The sequence below is a fragment of the Babylonia areolata genome, chromosome 17 (assembly GCF_041734735.1).
Source record: "Babylonia areolata isolate BAREFJ2019XMU chromosome 17, ASM4173473v1, whole genome shotgun sequence".
Taxonomy (NCBI): domain Eukaryota; kingdom Metazoa; phylum Mollusca; class Gastropoda; order Neogastropoda; family Buccinidae; genus Babylonia; species Babylonia areolata.
The window spans coordinates 9,197,610-9,224,548 of NC_134892.1; the positions used below are offsets into that span (position 1 = coordinate 9,197,610).

A 26,939-nucleotide genomic window follows, 5' to 3' on the forward strand; every position below is an offset into this window, starting at 1 on the left:
CCCCCCCCCCACACACACACACACACACACACACACACACCCCTCCCCTACCCACTCTTACTACCCTCTCTTTCCTATAACATGATCTTGATCTGTTCATGTTTAAGATCATACTGTCACCCCCACCCCCACCCCTCTTACCACCCTCTCTTTCCTGTAACATGATCTTGATCTGTTCATGTTTGGGATCATATTATCACTCTTGCACCCCCATCCCAGAAGACCCTTCCCCCTCTTCCTACGATGTGATCTGTTCATGGTGGGAAATCGTACCGCCACACCCCCTTGCTTCCTCCCATCCCCGCAAATCTTCCCCCACCACCCCCCAACCCAAGTCTCCCCCCATCCTCACCCACACCCCACTCTCCTTGATCTCTGCCTTTCCCCAGTGGGAGCCAGGATGCAAACTGTTGATCGACAATTGGACGTGTCTTGGGTGAAAGCAGAAACACAGCCAGCCCGACATGTGTTCAGTTATTTTGAGTATTCCTGTCTGTTTTCCCTTTTTGTGCTTTGTTTTGCTTTGTTGCTGTTTATTGGTGCAATATCTTTGTGTGTGTTTCTTGTTGGGATGGTGAATTTTAACCTGTGTATAATTTGGTTGTTGTGATGCAACAAGACATGTCGAAACAACCATGCTTTATTTCAGTTGTGGAAGTTTTGCTACATGTGAAATTCTGATTGTGCCATCATACCTTGACTAAGCCTGGAAAATCTGATCTCTGTGAGTTTTCCTAGTTTATCATATCCACTGTCAAAACGGTGATAGCCAGGGAATAAGAAGTCAGTTCCCATTGCGTGTTGTGATGGAAGCCAACTGTCTTTCATTGCACTGAATCTTAAGTGTGATAGAAATGGTGATGTGGAACAATCCAAAACAAAGCGTTCAGTCATTCCAAAACAGATTTTTTGCTGTCAAGTGTAAATACAGCATATATATATATATTCTAATTAAGTTATTTCAGAAAAGAAAAGAAAGATTATTTTTTAAAAATAAACTACTCAGAATTTGCAGTTCGGATGTATGTTGGTCCCAATTTCAGGTCAGGAACCAACCATATATGCATGAATTTCTCCCCAAGATGAAAGTTCCAAAAGTTCTCTCTCACAATGAGCTGAACATACACACATTGAATAGGAATCCGTTTAAACATGAGAGTGGATACACATCATCGCACACCTGAATAGTCATACTATTTCATATTTTTACAAATTTATTGTGTTATATTTTAGATTTCTTATTTTTGTTAGATTTTGAACACTTCTTGTTCACATCCTGTGTTCTGCAAACTACAGATATTGTTGAACAATTATGAATTATCTCCCTTGAATTTGTTTTGCGCAAGCTCCAAATCTGTTTTGGGGTTTTGTTTTGTTTTTTTCTTGGGGGGGGGGCTTTTTTTCTTTTTGTTGTTTTGCCTTTCTTTCTTTCAGTCTGTCTTTTAGCAGTTATTTTTTTATTACCATAGATTGGTCCATTCTCATTTCAAAAGCAGTTTTAGTGTTTTATCATCAAGTATTGCTGCCTGTCATTGTCAGGTTAACTGGTTAAATCACAGACTTTGATGCAACAGTAAGTGCTGATGACAGATTTGTGAGTGATGATTAAAGTGCGTGCGTGCACGCGCACACACACACATCACTGTGTCAGTAATGCAAAGCTGGAAGGGCTTAGTAAGGCTGACTTCTTGAGCACACACAAAGACTTAGCAGAGTTCAAAGTTAATGTTGTGTTTAGCCCCCCACACACACACTCTCTCTCTCTCTCTCTCATACACACACACACACACAGGCTCGTGCATGAGTGCATACGCAAGTACACGCGTGCATGCACATGAACACACACACACACACAAACACACACAGACTTCACTGTGTCAGTAATGCAAAGCTGGAAGGGCTTGGTAAGGCCGTCTTCATGAGCGCACACAAAGACTTAGCAGAGTTCAAAGTTAATTTTGCATCTGGCCACACACACACACACACTCTCTCTCTCTCTCACACTCGGGTGCACACATGTGTGCATACGCAAGTAGACGCATATGTGCACACAGGCTCACAAACACACACGCACAAATGTAATGCCGAGATGTTGATACAGTTTCCAATTTTGTTATTAAGCTTTTCAAGATTAAAAAAAGACAGTGAAAATTATGATACTTTAATTAAATACCAAACAACGAACTTAATGCATTTTTCCATTACATTTTTCTTTCTTCTTTAAAAGAGAAAGAAGGATCAAATCCTCTATGAGCATGTGCAGTGGTGTTATCCAGAACTGGATCATGCAATGAGAAAGAAATCATGTAAACTGCTTTGAAAGTGTGTGTATGTGTGTCTGGAAACTTTGCATGTGTGTGTGAGAATGTGTGTATTTGTGATCATGTGTGTGTGTGTGTGTGTGTGCTTGCTTATTTTTTTTTCACAAACTGGATATGTATGCGTTTGTGTGTTTCCAGATATTTGTGTCATCTCTTTCAGTGTTTCACCTCTTTCAGACTGTGAGCTACAGGGTATGAGAAAAACGTACACTGTATAAATCACTCGGTTTTTTGTTTGTTTGTTTTGTTTTGTTATGACGAGAAAGAATCATTTTTTAATCAGAGAAGATCACCTTGAAGTAGAGCCAATCTATTTTCCTAAGAGCATGCCTCGTTTTGTGCCATTTTTCTTTCTTTTTTATAGAATGAAAATGTGTGTTGATAATATACATTTGCAATGAAAGTTTTATCTGATTTATATTTGTCTCAGCACTGAGTGGGGTTCTATACAAGCGGAAATTCTGTGTCAGATTCTGTGATCAGTGTACTGATGTGGTGCACAATTCCTTGAAATTTGTGAACATATCTCAGACATACTAGTGTGTATCATTGTGTGTTATGCCTGCACTGATGATTGATTGACATAAATACTTATACAGTGCCTGTCCTCAATCAAAAACCAAGCTCCAAGCGCTTTACAAAAACGGTCATTCGCACAACAGGCTGCCTACGAGGGTAGAAGATAAGATAAGATAAGAAAAGAATAACTTGATTATCTCCAACTGGAGAAATTTGGTCAGGTGCATTATCACAACATAGACCAGTAAACAACATGGGGACCATAACTGTAAAAGCCAGCAACAGCCCCTACAAATATTACGAAGATACAAATGTAAAAAATATCACATACATGGTTTCATACATACATCCACACACTGCAGGTAATAACTAGTATTCTTAATGTAAAAACAGAAAGAATTAAGAAACATTATTTGAATATAATTATAAACATAGCCTACTATACTGCACATTGATTATAATGGATAAGAATAAAGATGAATTGCGGAAAACCACAACCAGATAATCAGCAAACACCCCCCCCCCACCCCCCCCTTCCCCTCCCACCCCCACCACACACACGCGGATAACTTGATTAAACAAGAGTAATAAACATATGTTCTCAAATAAAAGCATTTCACATATTCGCTTTTAAAAACATTGCAATTAACCAACAGAGAGCTGCCTTTGGGTGCAATGGATGGTATTTAGACTGGACACAGCAGTGTTATCAAGAAAACCACGCTGACTTTGAGGAATCAGGAAAATATTCATGCTTAACCCGTTGAGCGCTGGCCGAGGATTGAACCCTCCCCCCCTCTTCCCCACAGACATCCTGGATAGAATTCCTGTTCCTCGGTCACTGAGCTGTAACAAACATCACTACCCTGTGGAGAGATTGTGATAGCGAAACCTGACTTGGTCAGTATTTCAGTGTTCAGCCATAGAATACAATATGATACAATACAGTACAGTACATCTTTATTCATCCAACTGAAAATTACTTGTGCATCCAAAGGCTTGATTGTCACTCATACTACACAGTCTCTCAGCCCAAGCACACATTAAACTTGTCAAAGATTGAACTGAAAGATAAAAAACCAACAACATAATATATGAAGCTGAGTACTAACATGGAAAACAATAGAAGAAATAAAACGAAATAAAAATTAAAAACCCACAGCAACTTGATTTATCACACAGCAACAAAGTTCTGAAATTCACATACACATTAAAAAAAAAACAAAAAAAAAAAACAGAATAAGTGAAATGGCTAAAAGTACATTATTATTAATTCTTTCTGAAATGGCAGGTTCACTGCCAAGGACACAGCATTCTAGCATGCAATCAAAGAAATCTGTTCTTTAAAATAAAATTGAAAAAAAAAGAAGACAATATTTGTGGATTTGGAATCAAAATCACAAAATGAAATAATTTTCAAAAGTTTTCCACACTGTTACCCAAATAAAGAATCTTGGGGGGGGGGGGGGGGGGGGGGGGGAGGCAGGAGTGAAAACATTGTATTATAATTGTTTTGTCACAACAATGTGGTTGTCTGTATTATAATCTGCAACAAATAAAGGTACAAGAATTGTCACAACAATTTTGAGTGTGGAATTCGAGCTGCTGTCTTCAGGGTGAGCATTTCACCACAGGACAGCACCACCCTTTTCTTTTTTTTACTATCTATAAGTGTCTTAGTTATATTATCAAAGCTGGTTTTTCTCTCCATTTTTTTTTCACAGAAACCCCTTTTGTTGCTGTGGGTTCATTTATGTCCGCTATGTGCATGCTGCATGCTGGACTCCTGTTTATCTTATCTGAATGGCTGTTTATTGGTTTACATGCCGGTGGATTGGTGAACGGGTAGATGGGGAAGGTTGATGGATATATTAAAAGTGTAGGTTGGCAGGTTGTAGTATTTGTACTCTTGGGGACTGGGGCGAAAAGAGCGAGACTATTTTGACTGTCACTGCTATGAGTTACTAGTCTTTCAGTTATTATGTCAATGTCCTGGTGTGATGGGGTGGGGAAGATGTTATTGATAATGTTTATACTCATGCATACATGCACAGACACGCACAGACAGAAGCAACACTTTGTTATATTTGGTGGAAGTGAAATTTATATATAACAAAAGCAAAATTTTCGTAAGTAAATTACACAAACAATAGTCATCTAAGCTTCGCAGATTTCTATGTGAATTGATTCAGTAAGCAATTTATAATACCGTACACTTTATATTAGTTGTTGTTTTTGGTTTGTTCTTGGTAAACTTAAAGTAACAACCCATTTCATTTCCACCCACCCACCATTCTGGTGTTATTTTGAAGAATGATTGTATTTCCCAGTTTTCAATCAATGAGTTCACAACTAATCCATTTGAGTTTTGATGAAATATTGGATTGCATTGATTTTACATTATGTGATGTTCAAAGCTTGTGTTTTTTTTGTGGTTTTTTTTGTTTTTTCCTGAACTATTGTGTGGACTGAGTGTGTAATCAGATTTTTATATTGATGATTTTTAAATGAAATTTTTGTTTACAAATATGTTATGAAATGATGCATTAAACACAACAAATGAGATGACTGTGTGTGTGTGTGTGTGTGTGTGTGTGTCCCGAGAGCTAAAAGTTTGAGAAGTAGGAAGTACGTACCTGCTTCACATAATCAATAATGTGACACATAAGCATTCATCTATTGAGTTCAGACAGACAGACAGATTTAAAAAAAAAAATATATATATATATATATTATATATAAAACACCTAATGATAATGTACTTTTGTGAAAAATCAGTTAAAAACTTTTTTCTTAATGAAAATAAATTTGAAAAAAAATGGATGCAAGGGTGCAGTGGGGGCAGGGGGGGGGGAGGAGATGGAGGCTCTGTTGCACGTTTCAAGCCTTTGAATGTACACATTCTGTTGATGTGATTTGTCTCAAGAATGTAATTAGTAATTGTGCTTCAGTGCAGCAACAGTATAGTGATAAGGAAAACTCCATTAAAATGTTTTCCAAATGCATCCACATGATGTAAATCGTTTCGAAAGGTTCAAGACTTCAAAAAGGTGTTTGACAGGAGTCTGGCAGGGAGAACTATGGACCACAATGAACATACTGAACATCTGGCAAAAACTTAACACCATCCAGCTACTACTAAACTTCAAAGCGACCAGTGTGGTTCCTCAAGTTATACCTCCTTTGGGGTCTGTAAGGGCTGCATGCCTTTTGTCTTGTCGCCAGCGGTGTTCAGCATATTTCTGGAATGCGTCATAACTGATACGCTTAAACTTAAAGATTATGCCAACACAGTCAGCATACCACAATGAACTTTCGGTGCTTCTAATCAGTCGATGGCTTGGCAGGTAGTGAGGACAGTGAAGAACTTGCCCAGTTTCTTAAAAGACTGGATGAAACATCAACAACATTAAGTAATAACATATGGCATGGAAATCAGTGTCGAAAGGAGCAAGTTGATGACTAACCATGCAGACAAAACACCAACATCACTGCTGATATAACTGTTCAGGAACTGAAGCTAAAAACTGTTCAACAGTTCACGTACCTGGGATCCATCATCAGCGATGAAGGATCCAAACCAGAAATCCTCTAAAGGATTTCTTTGGCAACAACATCATCAGCACTCTCCAGACTGAAATCTGTGTAGAAGGACAGTAACATCATGAAACAGATCAGATTGGACTCCTGTGTGCACTGGTATATTCCATCTTCCTGTATGCATGCAAGTCATTGACCTTCATGGCTGACTTGGAAAGATTCAGTGAAGAATTCATGCCAGGGAAATAATATACTTTTGCAAGATAGTATAGACATCAGATATACTGATCACGTTATCAGCAAACATGTGGGTCGAACAATCATACAGCACATTGGACCTTATGAAGACCTGCCGACATCAGTTAAGATTAGTTTCAGTTTCAGTAGCTCAAAGAGGCGTCACTGCGTTCAGACAAATCCATATACGCTACACCACATCTGCCAAGCAGATGCCTGACCAGCAGCGTAACCCAACGTGCTTTGTCAGGCCTTGAGAAAAAATAAAATAAATAAAATTAAATAAATAATAATAATATAATTAAAAAATAAATACATTTGAAGTGCTTGACTGTTGAGTACCAGCAATCCTCGTGTTATTTTGTTTAGCTGGCTCCCTCCTCAGGATTCAATATGTAAGTTTTGGTTCTTCATCTGAGCTGGTCTTTTAGTGTTATGTCAAGATCTAAAGTGATGTTAATTTTTTGAAATAGTTTAGGAATTGAAATGGATGAGAGAGTGTTAGGCCAGTGGTAAGAATGTGTTTGTGATTATATGTACTCATGTATGTTTATGTGTATTTGACTGTGCTTTCATATATGTGAAACTGCATGTTTGGTGCATATCTCAGTTATCTGTTATGCATATATGTGTGTGTGTGTGAATGTGTGTCACCCCCCACCCCCCTTTTTATTTTTATTTTTTTTACATTTATTTGCCTATTTATCACCATTGTTGTCTTATCTATTTATTTTATTTATTTATTTATGTATTTATTTTCAGTTAAGATTATAATGAGAAAAGCGGAAAGCTACGCTATAGTTACATACCCAGATCCAATGGTGTCACGATAAGATTTCTGTTACATATAAAAATGGAACACATACCCAGGCTCACACCTTTGGCTACCAATTCCGATCAAGGGCAATAACGAAATAATTTTCATCTTCCTTTCTTGCACATCTTTTCTTCCAGAACCCCTTTCCCACAACAAATATAATCACGAACACATTCTTACCACTGGCCTAACGCTCTCTCATTCAGTTCAATTCCTAAACTATTTCAAAAATTCAACATCACTTTAGATCTAGACATAACACTAAAAGACGAGCTCAGACGAACCAGAACTTACATTTTGAATCCTGAAGAGGGAGCCAGCTAAACAAAATAACACGAGGATCGCTGGTACTCAACAGTCTAGCACTTCAAATTTTAGATCATTCATCCTACTTTCATCCTACAGCATTCTCTCTACAAATTTCATGCTCGCATCTCTCTCAAACCAAAAAGTGAAATCGATCCGTTGACTCCTCATCCCAACTTCCGACTCTCCAGTCCGACCAATCAGGAAGGGAGCACACAAAAACCATGCGTTTCGCTCCATGACAAATGGCCTTGCTAAAACAGTTCTCCAAAGAACTGTTTAGGGAGGGAGACGGAAGGCAAGACAACACTCCCCCCCCCCCCCCCCCCCCCCCCCCCCCCCAAAAAAAAAAAAAAAAAAAAAACACCACACACAAAAAAAAACACCACAAAAAACAAAACCAAACCCAACAACAATGGACTGACAACATTGCAAAATGGACAGGAAAACCATTTGCAGAGACTGACCTAGGCTTTGACACACAATCGACAGACCTGAAGGAATCTGGTGAATGGTTCGCATGTGCCCACCCCAATTTCTCTTCGTAGAGAACAAGACGAAGAAGATGTAGCCGTGAAACACACACACACACACACACACACACACACACCACACTCTATAAGCGCTTGAGAAGATGACGTCACAAGATGACATACACACATATTGACACACCACACACACACACACACACACACACACACGGAGTGGCACCCGTTCACACACACACACACACACACACACACACACACACACACACAATGGCACACACACACACGCACGCACACACAAAAGCACACAGTGAATCATTCACACTAACACCGACACACAAACACACTAGACACAGCACTCACTCACTCACACACACACACACACACACACGCACACATTCACACACACAGCCACACACGCCACTGATCTTTTTTTGTTGTTGTTTGTTTCTATCAGTGTGACAACTGCTGAGAAACTTTAGGGAGAGCTGGACAGTACAAGGCCTTCAGAGAAGAAGCCCCCTTCAGTCAAGTGTTGTCCAACAGAGATCCAGAACTCAACAATGTGTCCTCCTCTCTCGCCTCCCTCTGCACAAGTCACACAGTCACCCTGCAGTGGATTCCCTCCCACTGCAACGTGCTTGGCAACGAGACTGCTGACTACCTGGCAAAGGAAGGCACTACGAAAGAGCAGATGGACAGGTCTACCAACTACTCTGAATCCAGGACCATCATTAAGGCCAAGCTGCAGAACAATTGGAAGCAGCAGCATCCATGCCACAACAGAGCAGACCCGTACTACCTGCTGACTCGTCGAGAGCAGGCAGCCATTTTCAGGCTCAGGACAGGCCACAACCGCCTGAAACACCACTCCGTATCGGTGACACAGAGCAGTGCCCCTGCAGAACACACAGCCAGACAACAGAACATCTGCTGCAGTCCTGCCCGCTCCACCAAGCACTCCGAGAGAAAGCCTGGCCCGACCCAATCCCAGCGGCCCGGAAGCTCTACGGAGGACTGGAAAACCTGCAACATACTGCCGCCTTTGTCGAGGAGACTGGGGAATCCATTTGATAAATGATGAACTAGACAACAACAGTCAAGTGTTTCGGCCATTAACTCCTTTCACTCTAAGGGGGCCTGGCCACGCCCAGGTCATGACTCCTGCATGCCCTGTTTCGCCGCCTTTTTTTTTTTTTTTTTTTCTTTTTGCTGGTCCTCAGCAGGTTCGAACCCGCACCAGCTCCATGGTGGTCGCCACTTCACGAGGACTGAGTTACCTTTTCTGGCAGACGTTTCACCACTGAGCCATCGTACGCCTAGTTTGAAAAGGGAAATTTAATCCTTACGAAGTTTACTTTCATTCCCCCTCGACCGGATCCAGCTGGAACTCTTTTCTGCTGCTTCTGTCATTGCCTTGAGAGCCCTCTCTCTGCCAGAAAGCAAGGACTTTGGCTTGGAAGCCAGAAGTTCTCTCAGGCTGCTGGCTAAACTAACATACTACAGTCTCGGTCTTGTGGACTTCCTCTATTCTGCTTTCGTATGGCACAGTAAGCTCAATCAGAATTGCTTGTTTTGTTGCCTTGGAGTGGAGTACTATGTCAGGTCTCATGCCGCTCTTACTGATAATTTCTGGGTGTTTCTTCCCCTCTGGTAGGTCAACTGCGCATTCCCAATCTGCGGCACCATCAAGCCGGCAGCCCACGTTTCCATGCTTTGGATGTTACAGCTGTTCCTGGCCAGATTTTATTGCCTTCTGCAGAGTGGAACTCTACTGGAACTTCTGGTGGGGTTGGTGCTCCTTGGACAGTGCTCACCACGTCAGTGTGCAATTTCTTTTAGCACTTGGTTGTGCCTCCATGTGTACCGTCCTCACCGTCGCTTGGCTCAGTGCCGCTTTGCATGAGCTGAGGACATGTTCCACTGTTTGTTTGCCACGGCAGAGTAGGCACTGGCACACAGGGTCATCTGCTTTCCCCCGATTTCACCAAGTTTGCATTCGAGAGAACCGGGAAGTCGTACACAGATCTTAGGATGAAGCTGATCCTCAGAGGGACCATGTTCCACACATCATGTTGCTCCAGCTGAGGATCCTTTGGAGTGCATTTTCCCATGTTGTCCACTGCTCCTGCTGGCCTTGCTGGACTGCCTTCTGGACTCTTATCATCCTCTTCGATCTTCTTGATCTTCTGTATGATCATGTCTCTTTTTGCTTCGTCCCGGCCACTTGCTTTGGACCACCATTCCATCTTTGTCGATCCCAGGCCTTGTCTGCCGGTTGGTTTGGGTGTGTCCTATTATTTCCTTCATCTTAAGACTTTCTTTCGCTGCACTAATTGCCTCCGTGACTTTCCATTTTCTGCCAATCTTCAGCTTAGGTTGGTTGGATCTCAAAACACTGTCAGTCACCACTGCGTGTCTAAACACCATAGTAACCGTGTGTGTGTCATTATGTGTGTCCGTCACTCCAGGGCGTGTGTGTGTGTGTGTGTGTGTGTGTGTGTGTGTGTGTGTGTGTGTGTGTGTGTGTGTGTGTGACTATTAGTTCATGCACATATTGTGTTGTGCCGACTGAAGATCGTTGCTGGCACTGTCACACCACGAGGGCAGCTTCCCAAACACGCATGACGAGGCCGCCGCCTGATCCCCTGACTGGAGACTGCACTGTGGAACTGACGAGGGCACTGTGATGACACAGGACAGGGACCCTGCTGTGGAGCTGCTTCTCTGACCGGAACTCCCGTTGGGTAACATGTTGCCAAACCAATGCCCCATAAACGTTCCAGTTCATTCCGTCATAAACGGTGGCCCCAGTAACGCATCTACTGCCAAACCAGTGTTCCTGTAAAACTGCAGTTCACTCCGTCATAAACAGTGGCTCCAGTCATGCACCTGTTATCAAACCAGGGACATAAACATGGTATTATATCCACTGATCGACATTCTCTCCATAAGCACTCAGTTGTTCATGTTAGGATCGGAACCTATTGTCTCGTCCTCCGAGTCCACACTGGTTTTCATCCTCTCGCGAAGCACGGTACAGTTCATTCCGTCTTCACTTTAACTGATAATCTGGCGATCATGATCGCGTACACGGACCGCTTTCGACCCGGATCATTGTGACGAACTGCCTCAAGTTATACGTCCCGTTCGCGCATGTCCGCTCCTAGAGATCTGACAGCGACAAGGTTCCCGAATTCTTTACAAATTTTTCTTTCACTTTGCGTGTCCCCCCTTCTCTTCCAAGCCCCACTGAAAAACAACCGCTTTATAGACACCTTTCTAATCTGGACAAGTTCGTTTTAAAATCCTCTACTATAGTCAACAAACTGATATATATCTCATTAACATCTTTACTTGTTTTGGAGTTTTTCACGTATGTTTTGTACTGCAGACGGGTAAAAATGTTAATTAGAATTATAAGAATGTCGAACCAGAGATGGTGGACACGTTCGTCGGAAACAGGTGTACCCATTTGGGTACATTATAAATTGGACTTCAACACCGAAGAGTGAACGTTAAAAGTGACTGCCGTCTCGAAGTTTCGGTTTCGACATTTTTAGTTTTCCCGATAGAAACACTTCAACTTCAAAGGCAAAACGTTGAGACAGGTCGGAGGTAAGACGCAGTTAATACTTTAGTATCTTTGGGTGAAGGTTCAGACATAATATACCAAGGATTTTATGCATTACAGCGTCTAAAACTGCCTTCACACTCCTGTACCAGTGCTCCCTCAACACCAGAGTAGTTCCGAGAGACTGGAGGATGGCCAACGTCACGCAAGTACTCTTCTGCAAGAACTTTGTTTTATTCATCATAGTTAAAAAACATTTTCTTTTAAGATGGTGTTGTTGTCAAGGAGATTTTTGAACGTGTTAGAATTTTGTGCAAGTTTAACTTCGATTGGTAGTGTATTCCATGTTTGTGCAATTCGGAAAGCCAATGAATTTTTTCTAATGTTGTTGTTGCAGTGTTCTAAACAAATTTTCTTTACTGAGTTCCTTGTACTGTCATAGTCAGACATTCTAAAGATATGTCTTGCATTTACATCATTTATGTTATTTAATATCTCATAAGTTTCAATCAAATCTCTTCTTACTCTTCTACCTTTCAGTGAATGTAGATTTAAGTATGTGAGTCTTTGTTGGTAACTCATATTCTTGCATTCTTTTAATAATTTCGTTGCTCTTCTTTGGACCCTTTCTAATGCTATAGATTGTCTCTTAAGGTATGGGTGCCACACAATATTACCATATTCCACATGCGATCAAACTAATGCTTTATATAAATTGAGAAATATATCTTTGTCTAAGTAATTGAAGGCTCTCTTAATTACATTGAGGATATTCAGCATTTTTTTTTAATAATAAAAACAATATATGTATTTTTATAAATAATTAAGTTGGTGTACATTTATATTTTTTGGAGTGAGAGCTAATGATTGATGGTTTCTGCACTGCAATGGGAAGTCATTTACAGCTTAGTCTTTCGTGGAGGACTATGACTCTCAAAGCAGGAGGAAGACTGCACTGGCTTTTAGTGTTGCAGCCTTGGGGGCTTGCTGGCCTTTTGAAACCATCCCAACGCTGACTGTCCTGAATCCCTCTTGGCCGAGAGAGAGTGGGGATGTAACTTGGGCAAGACACTCTCTACAAACATAAAATTCTTTCCCAGATAGACAGGACAGCAGTCAGTTGCCTCCTCTGCTATTCTGACGGGCATGGTCAGACACACACATGACTATTATACACATTTTGGTTGAGGTGAAAGTTCATTCCATATAGCTAATCTGTTACTGAAACTAGCATACTTTTCAGTGCTGTTATTTCAGTATTTATACATTTCACTGTGGGCATGTCCATGTTTTTTTTTTTCCACAATGATGCGGCCATAGCATTTGAAGTATCACATTAATTGCCATTTTTACTGTGACTGGTTTGGGTTTAAAAAGCATTTGTTTTTGCTGATAAACATTTATCTGCTGATGACATTTTGTGTCTTCACATATCATACCATAGCTTGCTCTTCACCGCAGGTGTTGACAGCAAAGACAAAGTCTGACATGACTGGGATTTTCGCCACCACCCCTGAAAGAGTGAACACTGAGATGCTGATGAAATTTTCACGATGTCCACTGCTGATTTCGAGCATCCTGGTGATCTTTGCAGACCCTGTACGCTGTTCTGGTCAGTGAAATTTTATGTGATTTGTGTTATTTTCTGGTCAGTGAATTTTCGTCACGGTGATTTGAATTAATTGTAATTTTGTATATTTCAGGATTTTGTTTATTTGTGTGTGTGTGTTTTTTTTTTGGGTTTTTTTTTTTAATTAATTTTTTTTAGGGGAGGGGTGGGGAACGAGGGTGGAGAGAAGGAGGTGGTGGTGGGGGGGGTGGGGGGGTGTCAATGACTGCTTTCAGTAATAACAATACACAATATTTTTGAAAATGCAGTGACTTTTGAGTTGAGGCCCATGAAATGTTGAGATGAGTTTATTTTATCAACGTTGCATCCATTCTTTCATATGAATTGGCGTATTTCATCGGTGTCAGCTGTTTTGTTAGTTCTATTACATTATGGTCATGCTTGTACTGTTTGACTCCACTTAAAAAGTGGCTGTTTTGGGAACCACTACAATTTTCATTGAAAACAAAAATTAATCTGTTTGAAGAATAAAGATGTTGATATGTACAACTTGTTCAGTGTTTAATTTATCATTCCTTTTTGTGAATTCAATGTTTTAATTTGTCATTCCCTGTTATAAGATGTGTCATGTCTCGTGTGTTAACCATTTAGAGTTATTGCCCAATAAATCTTGGAATGTCAGTTTGTGTTGTATGGTGATGATCACTCTGTTTCTTGATTTCATGAGCTACGTGACATGGCATACTTTCATTTCAACAAAGCTCTGTTTGAATTTTTGGAAGAAAATTTACAAGAGTTGTAATGCTTGTGGGGTCAATTCCCAGCTGAGGTGGATTTTTTCAGCCTATGGCCGGTTCCTACTCAAGAGTTGAGTGTGCTATGGGCTTAGATGGAAGACTTGGTACCACATAGTTGAGTATCATCCACTTGACAGATGCATCTTTGGGTGTGTTGCTCTAATTTCCTGACAATCACTCCAAGTGTCTGTATCTATTGAGTCTTGCTGATGCTGGGATATCATTATGAAAGGAAGTGTAGAGTACAGCCTTGTCACATAGTCCCAAACCTAAAATGGACCTTCATAGCATCCTCCTTCTTCATCACAATGAAAACATAAAGTCCCAAATTCTATGGTCATTCATGCCCTGCTCTCATGGTGGCCTCAGTTTCAACCCCCCTCCACGTTCCATGGTTGCATTGAGTCCTGTCAGGGTCTTTGATGTTGACAGATTCTTGGGGTACTGTCATTGGAGGGCCATGATAGCAGTTTCCACTTTGGAGGGGACTCTCCCTCAGTCTGGCTCCACGACTAAGCGATTATTGTTGTCAGTAATGGGCTTGGTAGGTGAGTTCTTGAGAACTATAAATCAGAACAGGCACTACTGAACTCCTTTGAAACGGTGCAGAAAATTGAGTGGTAAAATATATATATATATAAATTTTAAAAAAGAGAGAGAAAAAAAAAAGACATATGTCACATTTAAATTCCATGTAAACTCAGAAGTGGGTGCATGAATACAGTGCGTTGATATTTGTTGTTATTTGTCACATGCACTAGAAGTCTTCCAAGGAAATTTAATTGCTTCTGTCATATTTTTTTGTCCGGTGTAAAGCACTTTGAGTCACAGTGCCGCAAGTGTTTTTGACATGCACATCCCCACATTATCTGTACACAACATGGAAATAAGTAACTTCGTAGTTTTGTTCCAATTGTGTGCCTTAAGATATATAGGATTTAAATCATTAAATTAACTGGTTTAAATTGTGCATTTGACCGGTTGTCAGCTTCTCTTCCACTTTCCACTTTGTGTGACCAGCATTGAAGAATGATATATCTATCTATCTATGTATATCTCTCTCTGTGTATCTCTCTGTCTCTGTCTCTGTCTCTCTCTCTCTCTCTCTCTCTCTATATATATATATATATGTGTGTGTGTGTGTGTGTGTGTGTGCACTTCTGCATTTCAGATCCACAGTCAGTGACCTGCAATATGCCTTCAGCGGTGGAAGGTCACAAGGCAGAGTTGACCTGTGACTTTGGGGTCAACATGCAGGATGAGGGTCAGCGGAAGGAAATTTTCATCCAGCGTCAGAATTCCAGTGGAGAGACAGGTGTGTTGAGGGTGGTGGTTAGGGCTTGAGATGGTACAGGTTTGACTTGTCTTATAATATCCATCATTAACAGGGCTAATTTTCATTGAGATTGTGTATTATTCTTTCTTCTTGATTGTTTATGATTTTTGACCAGTGAAACCATGACATTTCCAATTTTCATCAAGTTCACAAGTTCTGAAAAGCACCTTTTTGTCTGTGTGTCTGTCTCTGTTTGTGTTCGTCTGTTTCTGTAAATGTGTGCATGTCTGTATACTTGGGGGCATGTGCTTGTGTACATTTGTATCCAAACACTGTGTCCGTGTATGCCTGCTTAAGAGAGAGATTTTTTTGTATATGAGTCTTTATGAGTATAATGTATGTACTTTTCAAACATGTTGTTATGCCAAAAAAAAAAAAAAAAAAAAAAAAAGATTTCAAATTGTTTTTCACAGAAACTGTAGCGGTGTGCGCTATGGATGGACACCCTGATTACAAGTGTGACCAGATACTACCCAGCCCGACACGGTTGGACTTCTCCAACATCACTCGGTACCTGACGGTCGGTCTGTCCTCGGTCAGCCAGGAGGACGAAGGGGACTACATCTGCCGAGTTTCCGATGTTGACCGGCCGACAGGAAAGAAATGCCACTTTGCTCTGAAGAGTGAGTGTTTCTTCTTTCCCTTTGGGAATAGGTATGCGTTTAATGAGTGTCAAGTGAACTTTGGCAAAGACATCTGCTTCCAAGAGCATCTGGGTGGTGTAGCTAAGCTGTTGGGTAACAGATTTTTTTCTTTTTCTTTTTTTTTTTGTGAAGGGAGTGTTCTTTTATCTTTATCATTTAACCCCTTTAGTGTTGGGCGTTATTTTGGCATGTGCTTCCCATTTGCCATTTGAAATTTGATTTCACAGTTGGTGTTAATAGGGTGTAGATATCAGATATCCAGTCCAGTCTTCAAGGCGTAGAACAGTAGTTTTATCCCAATATATATCACAGGAACAGCACTTGTTGCACACAGCTCTGATCAGTTATATTCCTGCAATAGTAATGTATTTTTGAATGTACGTTAACATTTATGTGAGCGTTATGCTTACGTGTGTGTACAATTTCCTAGATACATTTTGTTGTGTATGTGAAACATCGATGTGACAAGTTATATCATGTTTTTTTTGTAAAGCACCTAGAGCAGTTTTCTGGACAGAGTACTTTGTATATGGTAATAATAATGAGAACGACGATAATAATAGTAATAATGATAATGATTAGCAGTAGTAGTTGTAGTAGTAGTAGTATTGTTACTGTTTTTGTTGTTGTATGAAGCGGAAAAAATATTTCTTGTGTACAAAATATTTTCCATGTCTTAACTTTCATCTTGTTTTGTTTTGTTTTGTTTTGTTTCTTCTTTAGTCCCTGAGGTGGAAGAACCCATCAGTGTAGGTGCTGTAATTGGTGTCGTGATTGGGAGTATTGCAGTTGTGGCGATTGTGGTGATTCTGGTCATAGTGTGTGTGGTGATGAACAGGAAAAAGAAGTCTGAACATGTAAGTAGTTGTTGCAAATCAGATGCGTTTGGTTCGATTCGTTTGTCTTGCTTTGCCAGGGTCACCTCCCCCTGTGGGAGGGTGTTGGTTCTGGAGCCAGGGTCACCTCCCCCTGTGTGGTGTTGGTTCTGGAGCCAGGGTCACCTCCCTCTGTGGGAGGGTGTTGGTTCTGGTGCCAGGGTCACCTCCCCCTGTGGGGTGTTGGTTCTGGAGCCAGGGTCACCTGCCCCTGTGGGAAGGTGTTGGTTCTGGTGCCAGGGCCACTTCCCCCTGTGGGAGGGTGTTGGTTCTGGTGCCAGGGCCACTTCCCCCTGTGGGGTGTTGGTTCTGGTGCCAGGGTCACTTCCCACTGTGGGAGGGTGTTGGTTCTGGTGCCAGGGTCACCTCCCCCTGTGGGGTGTTGGTTCTGGAGCCAGGGTCACCTCCCCCTGTGGGAAGGTGTTGGTTCTGGAGCCAGGGTCACCTGCCCCTGTGGGAAGGTGTTGGTTCTGGTGCCAGGGCCACTTCCCACTGTGGGAGGGTGTTGGTTCTGGAGCCAGTGTCTCCTCCTCCTGTGGGAGGGTGTTGGTTCTGGAGCCAGGGTCACCTCCCCCTGTGGGGTGTTGGTTCTGGTGCCAGGGTCACCTCCCCCCTGTGGGAAGGTGTTGGTTCTGGTGCCAGGGTCACCTCCCCCCTGTGGGGTGTTGGTTCTGGAGCCAGGGTCACCTCCCCCTGTGGGAGGGTGTTGGTTCTGGTGCCAGGGTCACCTCCCCCTGTGGGGTGTTGGTTCTGGTGCCAGGGTCACCTCCCCCCTGTGGGGTGTTGGTTCTGGAGCCAGGGTCACCTCCCTCTGTAGGGTGTTGGTTCAGGAGTCAGGGTCACCTCCCCCTCTGGGAGGGTGTTGGTTCTTGAGCCAGGGTCACCTCCCCCCTGTGGGGTGTTGGTTCTGGAGCCAGGGAATGATGCAGAGCAATGTGCTTGTACAGGCACGTCTGCACCTGCACTCCTCACAGTCTGCATTCTCTGACAGGAGTGCAGGGATGTGCATGCCATGTATATGAATGCATAACACTTTGAAATATGTTTTCAACACACACACACACACACATGCACAAAGGCATGCACGCACGCACACACACACACACACACACACACACACACACACACACACACACACACACACACACACACGCTTCTTCCTTTCATTTACACATTTTCTCATTCTGCTATTTTTTCCCCCACATAATTGCCCCCAGTTCATTCATCTAAAAGTGAAGAGACATATTAGATTTAAAATATTTTTTTTTAAAGAAAAAAAAAAAGATTGGACCTGTATAAACAAATAAACTGATGGTGCCTAATTTAAAATTTGATAAAGAGAAACATGCTCATGAAAATATATTTTCCAAGGTAAATGGGTATCAAGAAAAAAGAAAGATTATTAATTTTCTGTAAGGGAAGACCTTAACAACAGGTCAATGTATTTCTTTTCTGCAGTGGAACCCCATAGTCTGATGTTTTCAGTGGGCATCAATTTTCGTTCCTTCTTCCAGCATTCATTCAAAATGAGTGCACGTAACGCTATTTTGAAAAAAAAAAGCCCAAGCAAGTGATCTTCTTTCTTTTCTGTCATCCATGCTGTGAGTGAGAGTTGAAGAAGTTAAATCAAAGGATTTGGTGATGGCTTTTTGAGGTCTGATCATACGTTCTCACATGTGTAAGCATTGTATATATATTTTAAGCATCTAAACTATACATATTCTTTGCTTCCGTACTTGTGAAGTGCTCTTTCAAGCACAGATCTGATCAGTTATAGATAGTGCCACTGAGGTAGTTTTATATGCTTTGCAGTTTACACTTTTGCAGCTTACTTAACAAGTGTTGTGGTGCTCTGAAAAATACTTCCTGAGCATACGTCAGCTGAGAGCGCACAAGGGAGGTTAACAAACATATTAGTGCTTTTGTATCTTGACCCGCGCATTGCTTGCAAACAGTCTTTACAACATTTTTTGCAAACCGTCTTTTAAACATTTTGACTCTTTCTTGCTTTATTTAGTATGTGGCCTGTGTGGTAGTTCTAGAAAGATTTGGTGTGAGAAGAATGCCCCCAAACTTTGTAAGTGTGTATTTTAAGATGGTACCATCCATGTAAAATACAGGAAGTTTTTTTCTTGATCACATCCTGAATGGGAAAGCAATGCTTGTTTTTTCATGAGAAAAAGTGAGACCGTTTTCAGTTATGAATGTGCTAATTTTTATTTTGCTCACATTGATATATTTTCTTCATGTAATTCAAACCCCTGGCTGGGGTTTTCCATTTCATTGTTACCTTGATCCATATGTAAATACCATCAGCATTCCAAACAAACACATTATTCCTTTTGGAAAATCTGCTGTTGGTATATTGAATAAAATAGGAACAATTACTGAATCTGGAGGTAGACCCATTTGTAGAGGCCTAGCTTTGGAATATGTACTTCCCATTCTTGTCTGGTCTCATGTAATTGAGAGGAAGTTCTGGATCAAATGAAATATATGACCAGATATTCCAATGTCTTTTCAGTTTATACAAAAGTAAGCTATGTCACACTTGATCAATATATGCTTTCCTGACATCAAAGAATGTTGCATGGATGTTTTTTCGTTTTACAAATTACCGGTATTGCTTTATTTGTGTTGAAAGTTTCACAGAATGGTTGGCAGCTGACGTACCTTTTTAAAGACAGCTTGATTCACAGGGATTATTTTTATTATTTTCACAGAACTGAAGTGTTCTCAATATTATTTTCCCCATACGTTCGCATGTGCGGGATGTTAGTGCAATCAGTCTGTAGCCATTTTTGTCAGTTCTGGGCTTACATGATTGTTTGTGTATTGGAACCATAATAGATTGCTTCCAAATAAGTGGCAGCTGACCATCATTCCAGCATTTCTGGAAAAAGATATGCAGAAAATTTATGAAATTATGTGGCATATGTAACATTTCATTCGAAAAATCCATCAAGATGAAGGCTTTGTTTTTTTTTTGTTTTTTTTTAGTTTAGTGTAACTTGTCGCATTTCTCTGTGTTTCTCTCTGTCTCTCTTCCTCTCTCTCTCTCACCAGCTTTTCTCTCATGTACTTTTCTATCTGTCTGTCTAACTTCTTTTATCATTTTTGTGCAGTCAATATCGCTTCAAAAGTCACCTGCAGCAGTCACAAAGCTCCTCCCCACAGAGGCAGCCGGAAACAAAGAGACGAAGGACAAAGGTGAAATGGAAAATTAGAAGTCCACCAACACAGTCCTCAGACAGCGTCACACAGAGCACTGACCCAAATCAGCAGAAAGAGATGGAGAGCACATGTTAAGTCACGCGTGCTGAAGCGGACGTGCACCCTCCCCCCAATACCCCACTACAGATGCCAAATCACCAACAAGCCCACGCAGAAATAGATTTTTACAACACATTTAATGTACGTAATTATGTATTTTTATAAATGTATATTACAGAAATAATAATGAAAAAAATATTTAGAAGGAACAACAACAGAAGTAACTCTTATTTCCTTCAACAAAGTATCCAAAGGACACTGATGGGTGTGGCCACACAGTCAATTATTAAATAAACACATCTGGTTTACTCAGGGGCACATCATCTCAACCCCACTCCCACCAATATTAAATACGGGTAACCAATATTAAACACAGGTAAGTATTATTTCAGTCCAACGCTTTCTCTCCCACTCTCCACAAGTAACATGTATTCACGTGAGTATGTGAGTACAGGTATGTAAATATGAAGTTGAGCAAGTTTTAATTATTATCACGCACATGCACGCATGCACACACACACACACACACACACACACAGATACAGGTTACTGAAGCACAAATGTCAAGAGTGAAATCTGACCAGGAGTCCTCAGGAGGAAAAGAAAATAGAAAAAAAGAAAAGAAATTGAAGCACTGAATTGTCATTCCTTTTTGATCATTGAAATATCACTGTCAAACATCTTGAAACATGTAAAGGTGAAACCCTGCAAGACGCTGGCAGGCTGAAGTAGTGTTCCTCCGAAGTGTCAGAAGAGACGTTGGCGGTCCCGTTGCTGGTACCAGGAGATGGGTGGTCTAAAGTAATGTGAGCTGGAGACCGACGGAAGATCCAATGCCACAGAGATGAGCACCGGACAGGACCTATGGTTAGAACAGTGTCCAGAAAAAGTTTTGACCAGACGGGGGAAAAAAAAAGCACCCACTGGTCTACGTTCCGTGAGTTGTGTAAAAAGAACTAAAGATGCCTAACATAGAAACAAAGATACAATGAATGCAGATATTCCCATCTGGCAGACACTTGGTCGTCTACAGAGGGAACCAGAAGAAAAAAACCCCAAACAACTGCAGCAGCCAAACACCGCTGTCCTCACGACCTTCTCCAAGGACACTCTCCCTGAAATCCATCGGACACTATGTCATTATACAAACACGTCATACACCAAAAAGTTAAGAAAAACATCACACAAAACATTGTTACACAACCATGGCACGCCTTTGGCCCTACGACCAGCTATAAATAGAAGCATGCATGATAAATAATGATGATGTCTTGATGAAGGTGATGAAAATTACTCTGTAATTAATGCTAGGGGACTTAATTTACTTTAAACTGATCTTTCTCGTCTTAAACATTACATTTTGAAATTATACTCAATACATAAAAAGCTTGGATTTTTTTTTTTTTTAAGTGTATCACAAGTGAGTCTTGAAGGCCTTGCCTCTCATGTTTTAAAATGTATTTATCCTTGCACTCTGTTTAGGTTACTGCTTGAAGGATCAGTCGATTAACAAATGTGTGTAAAGATTTATACAGTATTGTGATTTTGTTGAGCAGAAAGGTGTAGTAAATCTGATAGATTTGGTTAATGTGGTATTTATATTTGTACACCTGTGTAAATTGTCTGTTGTTATTCAGGAGACAGTTTCAGGTGGTGCTAAAGTTTTTTTGCTGTTGCTTTTTTTGTTATTCCTTTTTTTATGTTTTGCTGAAGATGGAGATGGTGGAGTGGTGACAGTGGAAGAGATGGGGCATCATGTTGTCTGCCTGGCTCTGTATGTCGTGTGGAAATCTGTGAGAGAGACAGGGGCAACAGGTGTGAACAGGCAGTTTGTGTGTGTGAGAACAGGTTGACACAGAGAGAAGGATCCAGATTTGAGGAGTTTGTTGTTGTTGTTGTTTGAATAGAAAATGATCATGTTTTGCGTGCGTGGTTGCTTTGTGAAAAGCATTTAAGCAATGAGTTTTCTGTGATTTTATAATTATGCACACAATGCGTTATAGTGTCAGGTGCTCATAGCTGAAAATCCAGCATCAAGCCATGCAGTGCCTTTTTTTGTGTTACCCCTAACCCCCCACCCTTTACTCCTTCCTTCCCCACTCCCCCCCCACCCCCCCCTCGCACTTTCAACAAGCCCTTCCTTCCCCTTTTATCTCCTTCACCCCCCCCCCCCCACCCCACCCCCCTCCCTCCAACACACCCTTCAGACAACTTCTTGGTTGCTAAGCCCAATTGCCGGCGCCATAAGTCAAACATAGCCACAACAGTTACTTTCATCTGCTTCCTTCCTCCTCACCCACCCTCCTCATCCCCCCTTCATTTCATCCCCTCCGCCCCCCCTGCTCCCCTTTCCATACTGATGTGTGTGTTTGTGTGTGTGAGAGAGAGAGAGAGAGGATCAGAGGACTGTGTTGTGCATCACTGGTCAATTTTACAAGCAACCAGCCAGCGTGTTTCTTTACAGTGTACATTGTGGGGCATTTACTGCCAGTCATGGAAGGCCTTGCTTTTAATTTGTAGACACAATGTCTGTGATTGATTGGTCAGTTTAATTAGTATACACAGTCGGTTGGGAGAGAAGAACAAGATGGGGTTGCACACCTGGCTCTCAGTTGTCTCCCTCATCCACCCAAGATTATGGTGCTGCTCTCAAGAGTTGATATTTTCAAGTCTGGTCTTATTTATTTTGGAGGATGCTTATGGAATGCAATGTTATCTACAATCAGAATTCATGTAACAAAAAAACCCAACAAAACCATACATGCATTTAAGAAAATTACTCATTTATATCTCATGAAGGACTGAAAAACACCTTAATTCATAGTAATCCATTCCATGTATTGTTAATGATGTTATTAATAGTAATAAGATATGTCTCTCTCCCTGTCCCCTGTCACCCACATTTTCTTTCATGAATATCTTACTTTTTTGTACATGTATTGTATTATTGTTCTTGCCATTTGCTTTGATATGTGTTGTAATTTAACTTTGTAATGTAACTTTTGACATTCCCCCTTCCTCCCCTCCCTCCCCACCCCCCACTTTCTCTCCTCTATTTGTCTGTCCGGCTGTCTGTCTGTCTCTCATTTCATCTTTTCTTCTTTACTCTCTCCACACTTTCCGCTTTCGGGGGTGTGCATGCTGGGTATGTTCTTGTTTCCATAACCCACCGAACACTGACATTGCAGGATGCTGAACATGCGTATTTAATCTTCTGCATGTGTATAGACACGAAGGGGCTGTGCCCATTGTCTTCTGATATACGTTTTTGCTCTTGTGCATTTCTATTTTTTACTTTGTACCCCAGTGCTGGGTGGAAAATAGCATTCTTGTTATTATGCTTATTTCAGTACCCTGGAAAAATAGAATTTTGTTCATTCGTTTGTTTGTTTCCTGGAGAAAAGGAAGAACCTGACAGACAGAGGAGATGCAAAGAAATCTTTGCCTAGACTGACCTGGGTTGTAAGTAAATTATCTTATTTGTTCTATGTTTTTTTGGAAATTTAGTTTGAATTTTTTAGAAACATAAATTTTGTGTCAGCTGAATTGAGATTGTTAAAGTGGTTAAAGTGTTGGCCTTTCAGTCCTAGGGTCCCAGGCTCAGTAACAGCACCTTGTGGGTAAACGGTGGAGATTTTTCCAATCTCCTAGGTCAGCATATGTACAGACCTTCTGGTGCCTGAACCCCCATCGTGTGAAAACACACACAGAAGACCAAATACACACGTTAAAGATGCTGTAATCCATGTCTGCATTTGGTCGTTTCTGGAAACAAGAACATACCCAGCATGCACACCCCTGAAAATGGAATAGCTACCTACATGGCAGGGTTAAATAAACAAAATGGTCATACATGTAAAATGTTACATATCTGAATGAGTGTGACTGTTCACGTGAACTGCAACCTGACTGAATGACACAGGAAACAAATAATGAGCGCCCAATGGCAGCAGGCAGTCAGCTCCATGCAGGTAGGCAGCCTGTTGTGATAATGATTCTGTGTTTGTAAAGCGCTTAGAGCTTTGTCTCCAACCAAGGATAGGCCCTGTATAAGTATCCATATTGTCATCATGATGTTGTATTACAAGAGCCTTTTTTTTTTTTTTAGCTGATGTGGTATTGCACAATTGAATATAACAAACTTGTTTTAAATTCAGAAACCCTGAATTGTGTCAGCATGTGTGTGACTTGCAGACTGGAAGATAAGTGGTTAAAGTGTAAAATAAAATGTAGCCGCTGCTTGACTAAATGGAAGTTACTGGTTCTGGTCTTTGAGTAAACACCGCCACCTTTCCACTCCTCTGTTATTTCTGTTGTTCCTCCATCTGCTCCCTCACTCTTCTCCTTCAGTTATGCTGTATTTTGTTTTGATGGTTGCATATCATGTTTGGTCAACATGGTGTTGTATCTTGGGTCACATAAATGATAATGTTTGCTATTGATTTTGCCCCGTGATATGCCAGTGGTTTGCCAGTTGTTGACATAATGTGGGACCAATGTAAACCACAGAGATGATATGTGTGTAGTGGCTGTGTGGAATATTTTGGTTAGCTGCTCCTGGAGTTATAAATTTCTTGAAATTGATGAAAGGAACATATAATTGACAATTTAAAGAAAACTGTTATGTTGCTATGTGGAACAAAGTCGAGATTTGTTCAGATTATGGAACAACACAGTTATTATTGTATGGTGGTTGACAGGAACAGATGAACACCACAAGAGTTTGTATTTGTTACACACACACACACACACACACACACACACACAGAATAATGAACCAGAACCCTTGCATTTTAAACTGGTGGATTCCAATTCATTTTAAAATTTGATTTTTTTTTTTTTTTTTTTTTTTAATCATGGTTACACTTATTTGTCAGCCATACATGTGTGCTCATGATTTAAATCCTGAAATTTATTTGAATTTCCCTAGTTCTTTAAACATTTTTTCCATATGATTTGTTGTCACCCTCTAGAAAAAATATGTATTATCAGCAAACTGGCTAATTCTGCAGTCTGTCTGAAATTGCAATGCCTTTTATATTTCTATTCTTACGAATTTTGCAAGCCAGTAATTCTGCACACAAAATTAACAAATAGGGTGAGAGTGGATCTGTCTGTCTGCATCCTCGTTCAGTCCGGGTATTTGTAGTAGACACTTTACCACTTGCTAATGTAGATGACTTTATAGTGTAAAACACTTCTCCCCGTTGACAAATATCATCACCAAAACTAAACTCTGTGCATGTATTTCCAACTGACTGAATCAAAAGCCTTTCCAAAATCTATAGAAACTAGTCCTTGGAGATTGTGTTTTTCCTTCAAATGATATATGGTATGGTACATAAGCTTTGAATGATCTCCTGTATATCTGCAGGCAACAAATTCCATTTTGATCTTCATTAATCAATTTAAGACTGTTATAATTGGTTTTACATTATTTCATGTGCAAAGCTTTTAAACATATTTTTTTATTTAGTTGGCCTTTTTGCTGCTTCTGAATGATGATAGTGACTGATGTTTAATCAAATTTTTATATTGAAGATTTTTATATGAAACTTTTGTATACAAAATGTCATGGAGTCATGCATTAGACACAATAAATGTGATGATGATGATGGTGTGTGTGTGTGTGTGTGTGTGTGTGTGTGTGTGTGTGTGTGTTGCTAATTCTGATAGGTACAAGTTCTTGAAGTATGAAATATATAACTTGGTTTAAACATTTTTTAATATCAAGAAACAAGGTGGATGGAATACAGCGTTCAATTAAGAAAACTTAAACAACAACAAACCTGAGCTTATATCGTGCTCATTCATATGTAACAAGCAATACACAAACACAATGGCGAAAATACACACATATTTGATAAGGAAAAGAAAGTTAAAGTGCAAGACAAAACTAAACAAGGAAAACAACAACAAAAAAACACCAAAAAGACAAAACAAAAACAAACTACTATCACAGCAACTACCACTGATAACAACAACAATAATAATATTAATGATAATACTAATACTAACATATTAACATATATAACTTCTACACAACATCCATACAAACCACATGCAAACAGAAGAGGGAGTCTTACCTTGTTTTACACACTCTGTATTCTTAGGTATACACACTCGCTTGCATGTGCATACATGTGTGCTCAAACACACACCCACTGCAAGCTTAGGCACACACACACACACGCACACACACTGCAAGCTCAGGGACACATAGATACAAACACACACGCACACACACACACACTGCAAGCACAGGCACACACACAGATACAGACAGACAGACAATCATACACATGAACAACTACCATAAATATACATATACTTTTCTTCCCACTCTCCCACCCTCAATCACACACACACACACATGCGCGCGCACACATGTGCACACACACGTAGACACAAACATACACATAAATGAACTAACATACATCCACATTTACCATTCCCACTATCCGCCACCACATGCTATCTCCCCCGTAATCACACAGACATGTGCGCACAAGCGCACATGCATGCACTGCACATGCAGAGTACTTAAAGACTGAAGACACTTCTCTCTCTATTTGTCCGTCTATCTCTCTCTGTGTCTTATCTCGATCTTCTGTCTGTCTGGCTCTCTCTCCTCCTCTTGTC

The 26,939-nt window shown here is 40.7% G+C and overlaps 1 protein-coding gene across 2 annotated transcripts; it reads left to right on the forward strand.

Moving 5' to 3' along the window:
- The first annotated feature begins 11,745 nt into the window (after positions 1–11,745).
- On the forward strand, positions 11,746–25,913 carry LOC143291637 (uncharacterized). 2 transcript variants are annotated; one of them, XM_076601609.1, is made up of 6 exons: positions 11,746–11,846; positions 13,264–13,414; positions 15,341–15,484; positions 15,919–16,128; positions 16,873–17,006; positions 20,150–25,913. In XM_076601609.1, the coding sequence occupies exons 2-6, from the start codon at positions 13,291–13,293 to the stop codon at positions 20,249–20,251; spliced, it is 714 nt and encodes a 237-aa protein (XP_076457724.1). In that variant the 5' UTR covers positions 11,746–11,846; positions 13,264–13,290; the 3' UTR covers positions 20,252–25,913. The 2 variants fall into 2 exon arrangements, with proteins under 2 accessions (XP_076457724.1, XP_076457723.1); XM_076601608.1 differs by lacking the exon at positions 11,746–11,846 and adding an exon at positions 11,857–12,011.
- The last annotated feature ends 1,026 nt before the right edge of the window (positions 25,914–26,939 follow it).